The sequence below is a fragment of the Stylophora pistillata genome, chromosome 8, assembly GCF_964205215.1.
Source record: "Stylophora pistillata chromosome 8, jaStyPist1.2, whole genome shotgun sequence".
Lineage (NCBI taxonomy): Eukaryota > Metazoa > Cnidaria > Anthozoa > Scleractinia > Pocilloporidae > Stylophora > Stylophora pistillata.
In genome coordinates, this window is record NC_142526.1 from 16095447 (window position 1) to 16113490 (window position 18044).

Here is an 18044-nt window from a genome sequence, read left to right on the forward strand (position 1 = left end):
CCCTATCTTCAGGCTTGCGCATGCCCAGAACTTATATTATGCAAAAGGGACCTCACTTCTAATATGTACTTTTTATGAATGCAGGAACCTATAAGTGATGGAAGCTGAACATAGCTCGCGGCACATGTACAGACTCTGCTTAGATTTGATAGTCTTGTCAGTGTTATTCAATAGTGACAAAGTGTTTGTGGCAGGGTTCCGAGGACGGGGATCACTGTTTGGGTGTAAATTCTTCCTTTGTCTATCTCGTGTGCTAGTAATTTGAACCTCAACACCCGGTTGCTGAGCCTGACTTCCCAATGAGCTAATCACTTGAGCAATGCCATATATTTAATTTGCTATTAATGGTGATGTGATTTGAACTTTCTTGAAGGGCGCTGTAATCGGCCATCCATACAGATCTATTTAGAGAGCTTTTTACGATGACACTTTTGGTCAAAAGTGCAACTTGGAGCCGGAATGAATAGAAAGAAATGTTTTTAAAGCTATTCAAGGGATTGAAATAAACACAGCCTTGATATCAGGCAAAACGTTAAAAAATCACTGCAAAATTAAATTTGCACCATCACTCGAGATCGACAGCATATCCCAGTCAACATTTTGTTCTTCTTCCATGCAAAAAAATTGTTGAGGTTAAATAACAAATCAATCTTGAATGCTCTGTATATTAGTCATTTGCTTGTGACACCTATCAACTAACTTTGAAATTATTCATAGTGTAAATTGTTCAGTATTTCAACGTTATCATTCGAGCCTCCCAAAGCTGCAAACGCACGCCCAAGACTTGTAAAATTTTGTCAGTATTATTTTGGGGTTCCTTTTATTTTTGTTAAGTTTTATTTTCATTTCATTATGCTTGAGAAAAATGTAGCGTTAAAAAATTTCCGCACGATCGAGTATCTTTTAGCATAAACTGAGTCAAAAACATCAGTTCACGTTTATTTGCTGTGGGAAACGTTTGTCGATCAGAATGGCTGTTTTCATTGGTGTAACTTTTCTTTCCCTTCTCGGCTCAACGCTTTGTTCTTTAACTGGTAAGATTTTTTACGTGTTGAGGTGTTCCTCATATATTCCTGCTTTGTTTGACTTTGCCTTGAAATGCCGCTTTTGTTCACTTCTTCTGCTTTTCAGTTTTACCTGTCTAGTACCTGGTAACCATCACACCTGTTAGCCGGATTATAAAACAAAGAAAATAACAACATGAAGTGTGAGGGGGCATAGCTCAGTGGTAGAGCATTCGACTGCAGATCGAGAGGTCACTGGTTCAATCCCGGTTGCCCCCTTCAATTGCCAGTATCTCTTCCTTAGAGAATGTTATATTTTTATCAAAAAAATGCATTTAGTTCATTCCTTTTTTTAAAGTGTATATGAAAGCGTACAACTTAAGAGAAAAGTGTAGACAAAAGAAAAGCTGTCTATAAGGCTTGAAATATAGGAAATGCGTTAATTTTTCTCCTCTTGTCCGTTAACTAATGCTAAGTCCTATTAGAATCGGAATACATATTTGCATGGGTAATCCTTTAGGGAAAATTTCTGAAAGCTTCATTTTAAGTTATCAAATGAAATTGAAAACGTTGCCTCTCCTTTCCAAAGGGTCATAAAAGCGAAGCGCCGAAGGCAACGTTTTCTCTTATTCAGATGGTGAAGTGATCTGAGTGAGGCCGTTGAAGATGAACCACGTCCAGAGGTCCAATTTTCTTCAGTTTTCATGGGCGTGTTGTTGTTGATATAATACCTGACAAAGTTACAATTACTTCTACATTTGACACTACTTCAGTTTGCCCAATGTTCTTCTGGATATGCAGACAACAGCACGTACTCGAAGTCGGTCACGATTCCAGTTGCATCACGACAATGCAGCCCCCCAGCGCAATTAAGGAGCTTTAGCAACGACGACGGTGACGGCAACGAGAACGGCAGAAAACAATAGGCTTAATGAGCAAAAACAATCGCCCTGCACGTGCGTTAACATTTTGGTACACTTCTTTGCCGTTCTCGGCAAAACAACAACGTGGAATAACCAAACTTTAGGTTTTCTCGAGAACGTGAGCGCATGAAGGGTAATTTTTCTTTCTTTCTCCTTACTTTAACGCCGTTCGTAGTGATATAGTCCCTGAATAGTTCGCCAGCATTTTCCAAGTGAAACACATCGGAATAACCTCCAAAGAGTTACAAAAACGAAAAGTTAGATTTGGACACAACGTTTTCGTTGCCGTCGCCGTCGTCATTGCTAAAGCTCCCTAATATCCGGCTTCACACAGACGTACCTATGGGCGAAGTGACAGAACTTTTTGATCTTCCCTCGTATACGACACCTACTTGCCCCAATATAGCCTTTGTTTCGGCAAATAACGCAGACCTCGGCATTTACAATTCATGATGTCATGCTCAACCTCAATCCAATAATTGCTTATTGCTTATTGCATTTACATCGATGTCAAGTCTACAGAAACGCTTCGTCGCAGTCAGGACGGCAACGCCACGGAAGACGTCGATTAAAAAGTGAGTTTCTACTTTTAGTTAGAATCGCATCATTGAATGAAATCTCGCATTCTGATTGGTTATAACGAAGCGAGGTATTTAGCGTGGTATTGCGAGTTGAAAACGAGGCTATATGAAATTGTTTCGCATCTACGTCACTAAATTCTTACAAAGTTTGGTTCTAAGTCAATTTAAAATGTTTTCAAAACTATTGTCACCTTCTAAAGAGCAAAAAAAAACAAAGCGTTTTCAAAGTGAGCCTGAGGTTCTTCCTTGTTTTGAAATGAACTTCAAATTCTTGGAGAGGCATGAAAAACCTCTTTCGCTCGCGACAATCCGAAAGCGAGAAAATCCTGTGAACACGGCCCAGAAAAAACGATCTCTGAGCTAACAGGTCACGCCAATCCGGATTCATTATCCATCTGCAGCCATGATCTTTTAGAAAAAAAACAAAGGATGTCAAGCAAGTTGGCTGGGTTTTCAGTCGTACCGCTACGACTGTCACAGCTGCCAACGCCAGCGTCGGCCCACACACTAAAGCTTTGCGAGAAATTTATGTCAACAGCCTTACGCTTCCATCAGTAGTTGGCAATAACACAACATCAATGAATAACGGCATTGATGATCTAGCAGTAAGATTTCTAGGTGGATTGTTCGCCAATGTATCGTTCAACAACTCTCCAGTGAATATCTCCATCAACTTTCAGTCGAATGCTCATCCCAACGATTCAGCTAATGGCAGTCGCCTGTACTGAATTTCTACAAATAAAAAGATAAAAGTTTTTGGACTTTTCATGAAACACTTCTTGTTTTTAAAGGAATAAAGAATCGATCAATACACGTATTTACACTTCGAGGCACTTACCTTATATCAATCGCGATGTTATTGGACTTGAAAACAGTGCTTTCGCTAGCACACTTCATTTCTCTCATTTTGCCAGCAAAGAGGTAAAAGGTGTAAATTATTTTCCTTCTAGAGCAAATTATTTTGAATTTTGAAAAAAGATGTTAACGATAAACGGATTGTAAATCCAGTGAAATACCACTATTATCCTTAAATAGTGTGCAGCTTGTTTAAAAAGTTCGAAAATTAATGTAAAATCAAGCACAAGGTACAAATAAAATTGTCGAAGGTTCAAACGTGTACGATTAACCTTGCTTTCTATTCGCTAACATAATGACACTTCTGACAGTTGGCTTTGAAATGGCTTTCTAGAGCGCGCTGTACGGGTCCGCAAATGATCCCAGGACCACAAATGATCCCGGACCGCAAATGATCTTGGACCGCAAATGATCCCCACACCGAACCGCAAATGATACCGACTAAAAGATAAGGAATGGCATGGATGCGAAATAGTGTGGAGAGGGAACTGGCGTGAACAGTGATTATCATGGCTCACAACTAGCATCTTTTCCACACTTTGGGCTGAATTTTTTTATCAACTCTAACAACTGGCAAATAAAACTGCTGATTTGAATTGCAGGCCAGAAGTTTTTTTTTCTTTGCAACCAGAATCCCTTTAACAGATTTTCTTTAATGACGCAACATACGCGTCGCATCTCTCCTCAGCTAAACATTGTTATTTTGGTGTTACAGTATCTTCAAATCAAAGCTAATCAGTCCATTAACGTCATACGACTGATAACAACGGCAGCAACAATAACAAGAACTTAATGTTTTAGATAATAAGATTCCGTCCAACATATGCAGCGCTGCTCGCTTTTTCGTTGCCATGTGTGTCCTCAGCTAAAGTTCCTAACTAAAACTCCTCCACCAGTCAACTGTTGCAAAAAAACGCTGTCGTTTGAATAAACCTGTAACGATCCACCTTCACTGCTATGAAAGACACCGTGTGAGTAACACTCGAACTGCCTTCCACATCTGGGGCAAATTTCTTTAGTTATATAGTTATTCTTTAGTTACGATACTCTTCCCAGGCGAATTAGCTGGTCATGGAATTTTTGTAAATCTAGTGATAGTCGCAGATTGGAGAGAGTTCAAGAAAGAGACCTAAGGGCTGTATTCAAAGATAAACACTCCACCTATGAACGTTTGCTGCAGAAAGCTAATTTACCTTCGCCACTAAACAGATGCTTACAGGATATATGCATTTTAATGTACAAAGTTAAACACGACCTTAGCCCTTTGAATATTTGTAATATATTTCAGAAACACAACGCTTCCTATAATTTAAGACAGGCAGACTTTTCTATTCCTAGATACAACACAATAACTTGCGGCAAAAATTCACTACGCTATTTAGGACCTAAATTATGGAATAAACTGACAACTTATGACAGATCAGCCACAACATTAGCTAGTTTCAAAAACCGCATACGTAAGCGTGACCTCAGCTCCCTATTAGATGATGGCTGTAGGGGCTGTGCTCTATGTACTTCTTAATTCATTTCATATTTTTTTCATACATGATATGATGATGACAATTAATACTAAGAAATGTAAGATCATGCGAATAACCAGGAAAAAGGCAGTATAACATTGAGGGTCAACCTTTGGAATGTGTTAATTTTTATAAAGATTTAGGATTGTTTACTGCTAGTGGTCTCTCATGGAACCAGCATATAGATAGAATAACTGCTAAGGCCAATAGGGTTTTAGGGTTGGTAAAAAGGACTTGTAGGGACTTAAATGATGTTGAAACCATGAGAACACTTTATTGTAGTCTTGTGAGACCCTTATTGGAATATTCCTTATTGGAATATTCATGTGAAACTTGGAACCCTTATACTAAACGTAACATTGACAAATTGGAGGCTGTTCAGCGAAGAGCTACCAGATGGATCACTTGGTCTGATGATAATTATGGTACTGGACTATCTAAATTGAAATTGTTGCTATTATCTGATAGGAGGTTCATCAGGGATGTTACGTTTTTGTTCATTGTGACATAGACATTTCCAATAAGCTCATATTTTGTAAGGACAGAAGCATGGCTTATAATTTGAGGAAAAATGACACACAGGACCTTGTCCCAAATTTTAGCAGAACTAACGGTCTCAAATATAGTCTTTTTTTAACCGTATCGTTGGTGAATGGAATAGCTTACCTAATCACATTAGAGAATCAGATAGTATTGAAACTTTTAAAAAGAAAGTTTAAAATTTTATTAAGGATAAGGATAATTAGGGCATCTATTTTTATATTTCTATATAGTTTTGCTATATCAAATTTTTTTAATTAGAGGGGGCATCCCTTGTATGGTGTGTCAGCGCTTTTGGTTGTCTCCTTCTCCACAATTTTTCCTTCTATGGTTTTTATTAACCTTCATTGTAATTAATATTAATTGTTTGTGTATTCTTGTGGAGTGAATTTGTAATAAATAATTAAATAATCCCTTCGCGATTCGTGCGATATCAGTTTTCGCGTGCAATTTAACGTGGAATTCCCTCGTCAGGTAATCAATTTTCCTATAGAATTTCGAAAATGGCTGGATGTGTTTACCGTCTCATAGGGCGCCAGACCTCAAACTCAACATAACGCATAAAAGTAGCGTTGAGTTCCAAATGTAAATTAAAATAATTTGCCACCCGGTTTCGCCTCACAGACGACGCAAATTTTGGTGATTTCACGTTGTTGTTTTGCAAAGGACAGCTAAGAAATGTACAAAGTTTTAAAACGCACGTGCTGGGCGTTCTGCCAATTAGATCTATTGTTTTTCCACGTTCTCGTTGCCGTAGTCGTCGTGGTTTGCTTAAAGTCCCTAATGAAAGAGAGTTTTCCAAATGTATTCATCTCGTCACGAGCAGTGAACTTTATTTATCATCACATTTCAACTTTAGAGGGTCAGCTCAGTTGTATGAAAGGCCGAGTGAAAAGCAAAGTACACTGGGGATATCTCATCAATCTCGCTAAACAAATTATCCTTTGTACGAGAGAAAAGCTCTTTTATAATCTTTGAGAGTTTTAAAATGCCCGTAGACCAGAAAAACAGGCATGGCTATCCCTCAGTACGAGCTCTTTAATAACTTTTAAAGGGTTGTAAAACTGCATATTCTGTAAAAACCACCCCAGAATTTTAAAAAAATCCTTTAAAAAAGGCTCTCTCTCTCATTGGAGAGTTCTGTATTTATGTCGTGAAAGATTTACTACCAAATCAGCTTTTAAGTTTGCTAAATGATACTATAGCTCCAGAAGAATCTTTTCATTCTTCTCTTCAGCGAATCACAATGTCCCAGGTAGTCAACAGGAAATACAGTCTGAATCGATCATGCAGCGCGATTTGTGCTAATGAAAGGACAGCCACCAACCAACGAAATACCCGGCTTATTTAAGTGTAATTGATTTACCCTGTGGAGGAGTTTTCCATCACGCTTGGTATCCTATATACTCCAGTTTCAAAGCTTAGAGTCCAAAGCTCAGTTTGTTTTGCCGAGTGTTATTTTGATCTATTTCTCCGTGAAATCACTTCTCTTTCATCTTGCCACATAACAACTAATACTTAAAGAACTTGGTATCATATTTATAATTTTGCAGTCAAGAGCATGTGAGGCAGTGAGCCGTTGATTAAAGACCGCCGCCCTAATGGTATTACTGGGTTTATCATATATATACCGAGATTTACGCGCCAAAAAGCATCGAGATAAAAATAGTCTCTTCGCGCGAGAGGAACCAGCTGATTGGTCATACGAATTTTTTCCCTAGTGAAAAACGACGTATCGACGCTCTGGTTGGCTATATCATTATTTTCACTAGTGAATAAAACCGTGTCGCTCGCTCGCCGTTCCCTTTGATTGACAAATAGCACTTTTCTACGGGCTTTGGCGCATTTTTCTTTAGAAAGATGGCTTCAAATCAGACTAACCGTTTTCAGAGCCTAGATTCATCTGTAGAAGAGTTCATAGACGGAGAGGAAAATGAAAACCGAGAAAAAGACCAAACACGATGTCGCTCTGTTCCACGAATTTCTTGTTTTGAAAGGCGAAACAAAAACAAAAAAATTAAGTTTTCACTTCTTTATTTCAAATTTTGAACGTCCATAGAACTATTTTGACATATTTTCAGGATGTCTTAATTTATTCTACCTAGTTCTGCCTTTTACCGGCATTTTAGCTTGATAATTTAGAAGTAAAGAAGTATTTTACAAGGAAGCCATTTCAGTGCAACTCCCGAACGGCGGCTTGACCGCGCTTGCTTTCCTTTGAAAGAAAATAAAGATACGTTTATCTCTGAGTTCTGTTCGCTTATGAATCTCGAAATGCATATAATAAATAAGTTATTTCACGGTTAGTTCGTTTGTAGGATTTTTATTCACTCGTTGTGTAAAACAAACGAACGAGCGCAGCGAGTGAGTTTGTTTTACACAACTTGGGAATAAAAATCGTACGCGCTCACTAATCGTGAAATAATCTCTAAACATAGAATGAAAAAAATAAGTTACGGCTGCGTAAATGATACGCCTCTGGTGTTACACGCTGAGTATTGCTTAGTACAAAGAAAAAGTATAGTTTTGTTAGATGACCCTGCATGACAAAGTCTGCTAAGAAAACCCAACTGAAAAGTTATGATTAGATATTACTCTGCAATTGGTTTATCACTTGGTTTATTAATAGTGTTTAGGGGGACGGTACAAAACGTGGACCCCCCTTTCTGGACCCCCTTCTGGACCCCCTTCTGGACCCTCTAATTAGATTAAGAAAGGATGAAAACAATAAATACCTGGTGCGACTTAAGAGGTCGTCATCAAAGTGGCATTTCAAACTACAAACATTTGCCTGAATCTTCAAAAAGTGCTACTAGAAATGTTAATTCTCCCGTGTGCTATCGTGGGTGCCACTTTTGTTTATAAGTTAGAGTGGAGACCTCAGCACAAGGCTACAAAACTTCCGGTGTTTCCTCCGATCGGCCGCTCCGATGATATTTTTTCTGCCATTTTGATTGTATCATCTTACGTCCTTGGCTACCACTGCTGACCAAAAAAATTGTGGTCATCCATACACGGACCTCTGTGGTCAAATCAACGCTATGGTGGAATGCTTAATGTAGAAGACTGTTGAAAAACAACGGCTATAATTTCTTCATCTTCATATGAAGCTTATCGCAAAGTGACCCCTTGTGATGCAAATATCGTGGTTTTAAGCATGCAATATGCAACAAATATAGCTTCTGCAAAAATCTGTATTATAATGTTCTTGACAAGACAGTGTCATGATTGTTTATCGATGGCTTCAGGAATGTCGCATACAAAATGCGAAAAAATCACACACCTACCTCCGTATATGGATGACCACAATTTTTTTGGTCAGCAGTGGTAGCCAAGGACATGAGATGATGCAATTAAATGGCGGAAAAAATCTGATCGAAGCGGCCGATGGGAGGAAACACCGGAAGGTTTGTAGCCTTGTGCCAAGGTCCCCACTCTAACTTACAAACAAAATGGCACCCACCATAGCACACGGGAGAATTAACGTTTCTAGAAGCACTTTTTGAAGATTCAGACAAATGTATGTAGCATGAAATGCCACTTTGATGACGACCTCTTAAGTCGCACCAGGTATTTATTGTTTTCATCCTTTCTTAATCTAATTAGGGGGTCCAGGAGGGGGTCCAAAAGGGGGTCCAGAAGGAGTCCAGAAGGGGTCCAGAAGGGGGTCCAGAAAGGGGGTCCACGTTTTGTACCATCCCGTGTTTGGGAACAACTTAAGACATGTTGGGATAAATAATTCAAGTATATCTGAAAAAAATATGTGAGAATCGGTATAAAATGATGGTTGATCCATTTAAAATCAGGCGAATCTCATTTCTTGATAGCAGATATTAATTGGACAAGAATATTTTTAGCCTGTCGGCATTTTAGATCGTTCAACACAACTGAAGAAGTACATCATTGGTTGTAGCCAGATCCTGAGAATTTTCGTGCTTTATAAAGATGTCCGACACGAAGATTGATCAGGACATTTATTTGCATAACCAGATATTGGTTTGTGGAAATAGCATCACCATAAAATTGGTCCTCTGACTAGTCAAATGTTTCTAAACGACATTTGGCTGCCATACATCCAGCTACTGATAACTTCACCCATGTAATTCCAAATTATTCTCAGATAAAACAGTAATAATTTAAGCCAATAGCTCTCTATTCAGTGTGCCTCAAGTCTTGTGGACTTTACAGGACACAGTTCATTTGCTTCACAAGGATTGAACACTTGACACTTGCTCTTCTGATAAATTCTCAGTTCATTTCATTTTGGGCCTAAGTTGGGTCCAAACGCTTACTTCGCCCAACACTGATAAGGTCCATTTCCTGTCACGAAACTCTTCACTGTCCAGATCTGCCCGTTTGGGAGCTAAAAATTAAGGAGCTCTGCATTGTAAAGATATGTAGTAGAAATGTTTTCCTTCATACATCAATAAAAAAAATATATAATTTTGTTATTGGAATTTTAAGGAGTGTCAAGTTCCCAAGCTGACCACAATGCATTTGTCTCCAGTACTCTTAAATCATTTTGTTCCTGACGTATTCCTCTTTGGATGAACACGAGCTTGAAGCTGATTTCTCCCTCGAAGCATTTTTCGCATGGCCTTCTTAAAGTCAGCTTTAAAAAACAGATAGATGAGTGGGTCAAATATCGGAGTAAGAAGAGCAATACATAAAGTTATAACGTCAGGATTAGTATGATCCAAAACTTTGTGATGGACGAGTTCATATACTTCACCTCCAATCCTGGGAAGCCAGAACAACAGAAATATTGTAACAATGTAAACAAAGAAAAAGGTTGTTCTTTTCTCCTGTCTGCTAGACTGAACGCTTGGTCGCCGAACTATTGTGGAGTTCATGGACTGCACAGCCTGTATTGCCTGCAGTTGTCTTTTGGCGACCCGAAACATGGCTATATTCACCGCCGCGAGAACAATGAAGATGGTTAGGAATAAAAGTGTTTGTGTCCAGTGATAGATAAGGTATCCAACGGAGAAACGATGTATTTTCATTCTTGTTCTGAATAATGTGTCAATGGTAATAGGAATAATTGGAAAAATCCAGGCAGTAATAATTACTCCTACCACAAAAGTAGTTCGCATGCGCCGATGGTAGAAGAGTGGTTTCATTATCGATAAATAACGTTCATAAGTTACCAAGTACAAATTTAGAATCGAAGAACAAAGGAAATAATAGAAAACTTCTGTGCACAAAGTTAATGAAGATCTAGTTCTTCTCCTGGATGATACATAGCACGGCACAGCAAACAGCCCAATGAGAAGGTGCGAAGCTGATAATGAAGCAATAAAAAAATTAGACTTGTTTCGCAAATGACGACGCTTTAAAAAGAGGAACCATATTATACTGTTGAATGCGACGATCAGAGAAGCCTCCACAATAAGCACTGATTTGATGGCCAGGGGTAGAGGAGGATACATCTTCTCTCAGAACTGTTTCTGTCTTCAAATAACTCTACACAGACAGTCGGTTGAAAAGCTGCGGAGTCACTATATCCAGATCAAATGTGTCCGACGATAACGTTATTTATAACTTTCCTTAGGGTATTACCAAGACGATCTGGGTGAGATTTTGAATCTTGAGTAAACTGGTAACAGCTGTTCGATTTCCCTTTTACTTCCACTTTTTTCGATGTTTAAAATTTGCCTTTTTACGTATAGAGGGTTTTTTAGCTGTCACAAAACCGAATGCCACTGATCACAATCTTCCAAGTTCTGCAACGAACAAAGAGAGTTGAAACATTTTCAGTTTTACTGTGTCGTAGCTTATTAAGATAACAATTCAACATTTTGATCATATGACCAAGCTGCGACTGCGGCTGCAACACTTAATTTCCGAAAAAAGTGCTTCCCTGAAAAACGTTTTATCCGGTTATTTAAGAGTTTGAAAGCGATTTTACGCCTTCTATTCGTCTTTAAATATCTTACCCTCACGGAAACATCTTCCAATGTTTTTCAGCAATCTACTGATGCAGTAGAGAGTTGGCGGTTACAGACATAACACCAAATGACCGCGATTAACTCCAGTCAGCCATAAAGTGTAGGCCTTTGTGACGACGCAACCTTCCAATTTATGTTGTGATGAAACAATATCCAAGAGTAGATAGATTTTTTATTAGATATTAGATAGCTTTCATATTTGCTTTCATATTAGAAGGATCAGTAATTAATACTAAACATTATTTTGAGAGTTACATTGGGTGTTTCTTTCAGATAGCTCAACACTAGGATAATTCCTTGGTACAACACTTGTCTGGCATCGTTCCCTCGTGTTTCAGCCATCCAAGCCTCTCAAATTCCACAGCTGCTGCTGATTTTCTCTTTTACTTGTGATCCCCTTATTTTGATGCACATTGTGAGGATTTTCTAAATTGGGAAAATTTTGTTCCTACGCGTAATCAAAATTTTCTGAAGATAGGCTTGAGATACAGGCTACCAGCATAACATGTCAGTGTTGCCTGTTCTACTTAGTTGACGAGCGAAAGTATTTGATATATTCATTTAGTCAATATATAAATCAGAAATAAATTGTCAGGGACCATCGTACAAACTAGGACTAGTAATTTGACGATGGAAGGAGAAGTGACAATCTTAGTAATCTTGAAAGTTTAAGATAATCAATATCGAGTCAAGAAAACCTTCTCTAAATAAAAAAAGAGTATTCCATAGTCGATAGTCGATACTCACCTTGAACCCATACAAACATCTTACTTAAGCATTACTTGCATATGTCTGCTACCAGTAGTGACTTGAAATCATCTTTGGGGACAATAGTGTACCCAGCTCTATTCTAGATGTAGTTATTCAACCCTCCCAACGTTTTTATTTAGGTAACAGGATGTCTCAATGTTTCGTTTGCGTTTGCTGCTCCAATCTTGTTTTATTTTCGATTGATATATTTAGTAACAAACGCACTTAAAAATGTAGCGCCGATACTCACAGGAATGGAAATGCCAACATCACTCTTAATCTTTTTATGGCTGCTTGTAACACAGATCAAGACATTGTGTCTACTCCATTTTTTTTTATTCTGTGATTTACCGTCAGCAGCTCAATAGTGACTCTTTAAAGATTTGACGGCGAAAGAAAAGTGAAACATGGTAGAGGTAACCGTTTTCTCATCGGGATCAACCGTATTTTTTATCATATCAAGAATGCATTAGTAGTTGAATACGACAGATAGCGTACACAAACTGACATCCGGTCAGTAATTTTGCGTGGTTGAAGCTCATAAACAAATATAAAAAAGTACAGCAATAAGTTTTTATCTTGGAGCATGCGAGCGCAAATGCTATTTTGCACGTCAACAAAATTTTATTCAATTATGTGCCAAATCAAATCGAGGTTTACTGACCGACTAGACAAAACTTAAAATTTCTTTGTTGAGGACCTCAGACATGATGTTTACAAGTCTAAATAAGTCATGCCCATGAGGACAAACAGAAGTATCGACTGAACACTAGAAAGCGATATCGGCATTTGTGAACACAAAAATCTTATATTGAGTGTCCAGAACAGCAAGACTAAAGCATGACCGTCAACTGATCGCCTTCACCTGATGTTAACACTTGACCTTTCCACGGAGTGAAAAACCAGTACTGAAACTACTTGTGAATTTAACATATTCAGTTATTTTTAGCAGCATTTTTCTCCGTATTGAAAGTAAGAGCGACACTTACCCATAATGTTTACTTTAATCAACTGAGTGTTATCATTTATTCGAATACAAAGAAGCCAAGAACTCTTGACTTTTTCTTCTCGATTCATCCCTATTCGTGTGGCCCTGCTCTTTAAAAGGGATTCTGAGCATTCTGGGTGATGAGTAATGGTTTTAGACTGGAAATTTTCATGATGCCCAGCAATCACTACCTGTTATGAAATAGTGAAGGCTTCTGAAAACATTTGAACTTTGCAAACAACGCCCGTATATCTGCTTCTTTTCATGGCGCGTCACTGCACTGGGAAAAATTTTAAGTTAATGCTGTGTGGATGCAGAAGCAAATCTAAAAAGGCTAAATGTTGCTATGCGCTAAAGCTGTATGTAATTATTCGTGGTTTATCATTGTCTCTGTTTTTGTGGAAATCCAGCTCTCGCCTTCGCAGCTGAGATATTATGCTTCATGCTTTAAAGGCTGCTATGCAGAATTGTGATGTAGTTTGAAGTAGCTTCCATTTCGAGCACGATCACTGTGAATTCTTTAGCTTAATTTTCAAGAGTTTCTCTCGGACTCGAAGGAGTGGTGTGCTTAAGTATTTCTTTTTGCATCGCGAGGGAATGTTAAATCTGTTAAAAAAAAAAAAGTTTTAAACAGCTTATCAATCACAGGGCCTTCCTTGTTCACACGATTGAAGCCACGATATATGAAATATGATGATTTTATTGTTAGGCGGCACTCTTTTCTACCACTTTCGTGATCGGATTAAAGCCTCATATCGCCTAATCACACCAACCTCTTCATTCTAAGATAGCCGGATGGCATATTCTTATGTGAAGTGCATAACTGTATCTATAGTTTTGTTGAAATCTATGCTTTCCTTAGCTTCATCCATTAAGAGTGTTTTGTTGGGTCTTATCACAAAACACGAAAATCAATGTAAGAATGTCACCAGGAACACTTCATAGTCTTGCGTGCTCCTAGCATGTTTAAACAGCATTGGATATTGTTTATTTGAACAAAAGATGGTAACCCCCTCACAAAAAGGCACGGAGATTTTAACTGTGATTAATAATTTGGCATGCTGTTATATAAACGATGAACAAGGACTTGCTGAGGAAACAGGAAATCTTTAGGTTTTGTCAGCAAATTTTTCAGAAAGAAGCTGAGCATTTTCATTTCTTGAATAAAAGCAGCGTGCCAATTGGTGCAGGAGTTCCAATTTCCGTTCGAATGACAATATTCAACAAGCGTTAATGTAGAGGCAGACAGTCAGCTCGAAAGTAAGAAATATTGCCTGATAGGATTAAACGCTTACCTGTATAAACTTAACACCTTTCCAACCTTTAGTGTGTAGGATGAACAATAACATGTACAGCTCCAAATGAAATATTTACTTTCCCCCCTCCTCAGTATTAAATATTAATAATTTTTTTAAGGCACGTCTATGAAAAGAGCCTGTTTAGAATTAAGTAGGTGCGTTATATTGTCATGAGGAGAACTCAGTGTTTCATAATGTTGTTCTTAGTGCAGGCACATTCAGTTGAATATACTGCCTGACATACTGAGATCGTCTTTCAGGATATACCGGTGAAGACTGAATCAACAGACTTGGTTTGGTCCAACTAGCTGAAAGGGTTGACACATATAACGTTTACCGAAAATTCGGAACATGCTTGTTGATTCCTGATAAAACAAAGATATTATACTGATTTGCTTTTATTTACTTGTGTCCTATACTTTTACCTTGTCAATTATGTGTGTAAAGTTAATGGTCTCTTGAGAGATATCTTGCAAAATTAGTTAGTAAGACGAAGAAAGCTTGTCATTTGCACGCTCTACATCTCCAACCCCCCTCCCCTGAGCCCATCCATCCCGGGTCCCCAAAGAAAATCACACAATCTGAAAAAAGGCAATATACATATACATACCAAAGTAAGGATTCCATTCTGATTATCGCCAGCACAATAACTCAAATCAGTTATCTCCAAGAATCGATAATCGACCCTCTAAGTGATGGAACTCACGAAAATCACTTTTTAAATACCTATTCTTTGCCACAACAAAAATCCATAAAATTAAGGATTGTTTCCACGCACTCTTCAGCAGCAAATGGCTATTGTTTCTAAATGGTATATTAGTACCAATGGTTGCCATTTTTAACATTATCTAAGCAATTTCGGGGCCCGGGAAGAAAAAAGTGCTTATTTTCTAATATTGATACATCTTCCCTGTTGCACACATAATATGCCAAACTTCTGATGGATAAGATCAAATTGTTAACAAATAGACCATTTAAAATGAGCTTTTTGAACTTCCTACACCTCTGTAACAAATACACAAAGGCACGTTCAATTTCGAAATTGTTAGTTGAATGGAAATAGTTGACACATGTAACTTCCAAATCTGGGCAGTTTCTAGCCAGCGAACGAATAATTTTTTCAGTACCCAGAAGCTCGTTGCCAGCAAAACTCAACATTCGAAGCCGAGGCATGCTGGGAAGAAAGCTCTCGAAGAATATAAAAGCCAAAGGAATGGATGAGAGATCAAGACAGGTCAAAGTTGGACAATGAAACAGTAAATCGCTGACGCACTGTACTGTCACTGGGTAGCGCCGATGAAGGAATAGAACTTCCAATAAAGGATAACCGTTCGCTATGAGCTTTAGGACTTCGTCGGTCAGCGCGCACTTAAGGTAGCGCAAGCGCTTTAGATTGGGGAGAATTTCTGACAGCCCTGAAAATGACAAGCGGTAACAACGAAGTACATTCAACTCGGTTATGTTTGTTTGACTCCAGTCCACCAGTCTGATATACTCATCTATTATCTGTGTTCCTTCTAAAATGAGCGTTTTTAAACGCGGACATTTTTCCAATAATATGTTAAGCGTTCTTCCTTGTAAATTGCGGCACTTTGCGACACACATTGCCTCCAAAAAGAAAGAGTTCTCTGCAATGGTTTGAATACTGTCGTCTGTGACCCAATCACATTGTGTACAGTCAATTATGCATAGGTTGTGCTTTGTTATAAACATCCTGATCAGCAATCGAGGACTGATACAACAATGAAGACCTGGAGCAAACATTACATAGTCAGTACGTAATATAAAACAACAATTATCTCTTCAAGGCTCATTTGGCAAAATAAAATCACGGTATCACGGAATACTTCTTTGTTACTTTGAACTACGTTACTGTCATATTTATTTTAACAATCTGCTGTTGAAGCATTTTCTATAAGTAAGAAAAAACACCAAGAAAACTTGATGACTGACTCTTGGAAAGCAACCAAATCGATTTTTCTATAGTTTTTCAACCCTATAGTGAAAACTCGCATTAAAATCGACTGAATGCTCTATTGAATGGGACTTTTCGTCATGTTTTAAAATATTTTATGAGACAGAAAATTTGGGCCTCGGTAATGAGATCAAGAGGATGTCTTTCGCCATGTCACGAGCGTGGAACAACTTGATGAACGAAGCAAGGGTGCCAGTTACGCAGGCTACCGTAACGCTGTATTACTATTTGTTCTAGTCGTCGGTGCCACACCTCACCCATATATTCTCAGTTGCTATAGTTTGACACATGCAAGATAGCCGGTTTAATGGTCACAGTTGATCTTTGTGGTAACAGTGCCCGATCGCCTAATTCGTAAAAAGAGCGGATTCAAACATAACAAATGAAGATACACAATTTGAACTCCATTCGTTTTGGACGCCAAGATGTTCATAATGAGCGAAATGTAAAATCCCAAGAAGAGTTTTCTTTTTCCTTTTTTTATTTGTACTGGTCAAAGGAAACAGTTTTCTCTGCACTACCTCCTCACTTAGCCTCGAGAGCATGTGACTCTTCTATTTGATCAAATCCGGCTTACTGACATAGTTATCAACTAAAGGGAGTTGGAAAACGCATAAAGTTGACATACTTACCTAAGTATTTGAGATTGTATGCTTGTATCAAGATATCCTCTACTCCTGCAGCGAATCCGCTGGCGTTCCTCAAGTCTAAAAAAATTAGCGTCTCCACCTGATCACACGTCAGCTCATACCAAGGTCCAGCGGAATGGAACCTGCAGTCGTTCAGACTTAAACTTTTTAATCTGCGACAATTTGTGAACAAACTTTGCAACATCTCGGAAGTTACAAGATTCTTATTAAGAACAAGATGCTTTCCACTTGGTGCAAATAAAGTATTTATCAACCTCAGTATTGTTTCCCCTTGTAATGATTTGTAGAATGGTTCAAGATCTAGACTCGACCAAAGCGAACTATCATGTGACAGGCGATACCACGCTCGACAAACGGATGAAACTCTGAGAAGATCTTTCTGAGAAAGGAATGTAAAAATCTCCAGCCAAATGTCATCTGGTAGCATCTCCACTGGAAAGGTAGCTCTCCTCCAATCTCAAATCAAACCTTATGTAGATAAGTTATCTTTTCTGTACAATCGTCTGTTGCGATCATTACAAGGTCACCTAACTTGTAACGATGCATTATGACGCATTAAATTAGCGCGCGCATATGAACCTTTTGAGTTATTTGCGACAACGCAAACTGGTCTGTTCTTGTGCGGCGATTGTGCGGCTTAGGAATTCGGCTGCACGATTGCTTATGAAGACAAACGGAGCACTTTTCCTTCTTCATCGATTTCCCTTGGATGTAGTTCTTCCAATGGTTTTGTCGAATTGTCGTTTCACCACAAGGAAGACAAAAAAGTCACGAGTACTTTTTCTCATTCAAATATTTAAACATTGAGGTAAAGGCCATTCAAGCATAAAGAAACGTTTGTTTTATATCCGATTGTTGAGATGTTTGATTTGTTTCTTACATTTAGCGTTTTGTTATTGGCTGCGCAGACAAAGTTTCTCATTCAGAAATAGTGTAATCCACAAGGCCTTAGCCAATGACCATATCTAACTCGTGAACAAATAGCTTTTCACCTTATGCCTTCCCTGCT

The 18044-nt window shown here is 38.4% G+C and overlaps 2 protein-coding genes and 1 non-coding gene across 3 annotated transcripts; 1 reads left to right on the forward strand and 2 right to left on the reverse strand.

Moving 5' to 3' along the window:
* The first annotated feature begins 1211 nt into the window (after positions 1–1211).
* Trnac-gca (transfer RNA cysteine (anticodon GCA)) lies at positions 1212–1283 on the forward strand. The gene has a single exon. It is a non-coding gene; the product is annotated as a tRNA-Cys (tRNA).
* Positions 1284–9796: 8513 nt separating this feature from the next.
* On the reverse strand, positions 9797–10998 carry LOC111321488 (5-hydroxytryptamine receptor 6). Its single transcript, XM_022924378.2, has one exon. The coding sequence runs from the start codon at positions 10853–10855 to the stop codon at positions 9941–9943; it is 915 nt and encodes a 304-aa protein (XP_022780113.1). The 5' UTR covers positions 10856–10998; the 3' UTR covers positions 9797–9940.
* Positions 10999–15021: 4023 nt separating this feature from the next.
* On the reverse strand, positions 15022–17563 carry LOC111321505 (S-phase kinase-associated protein 2-like). Its single transcript, XM_088730555.1, has 2 exons — positions 17018–17563; positions 15022–16161 (listed from the first exon to the last, which is right to left on the reverse strand). The coding sequence occupies exons 1-2, from the start codon at positions 17460–17462 to the stop codon at positions 15227–15229; spliced, it is 1380 nt and encodes a 459-aa protein (XP_088586681.1). The 5' UTR covers positions 17463–17563; the 3' UTR covers positions 15022–15226.
* Between the last annotated feature and the right edge of the window lie 481 nt (positions 17564–18044).

What these genes read in the sequence shown, in the direction of transcription:
- LOC111321488 (XM_022924378.2), bottom strand. Translation starts at nt 10,855, where the DNA reads ATGTATCCTCCTCTACCCCTGGCCATCAAATCAGTGCTTATTGTGGAG.
- LOC111321505 (XM_088730555.1), bottom strand. Translation starts at nt 17,462, where the DNA reads ATGCTACCAGATGACATTTGGCTGGAGATTTTTACATTCCTTTCTCAG. An exon ending in ATACAATCTCAAATACTTAG is followed by an intron (nt 16,162 to 17,017) that starts GTAAGTATGTCA and finishes TGTTTGCTCCAG; the next exon opens with GTCTTCATTGTTGTATCAGT.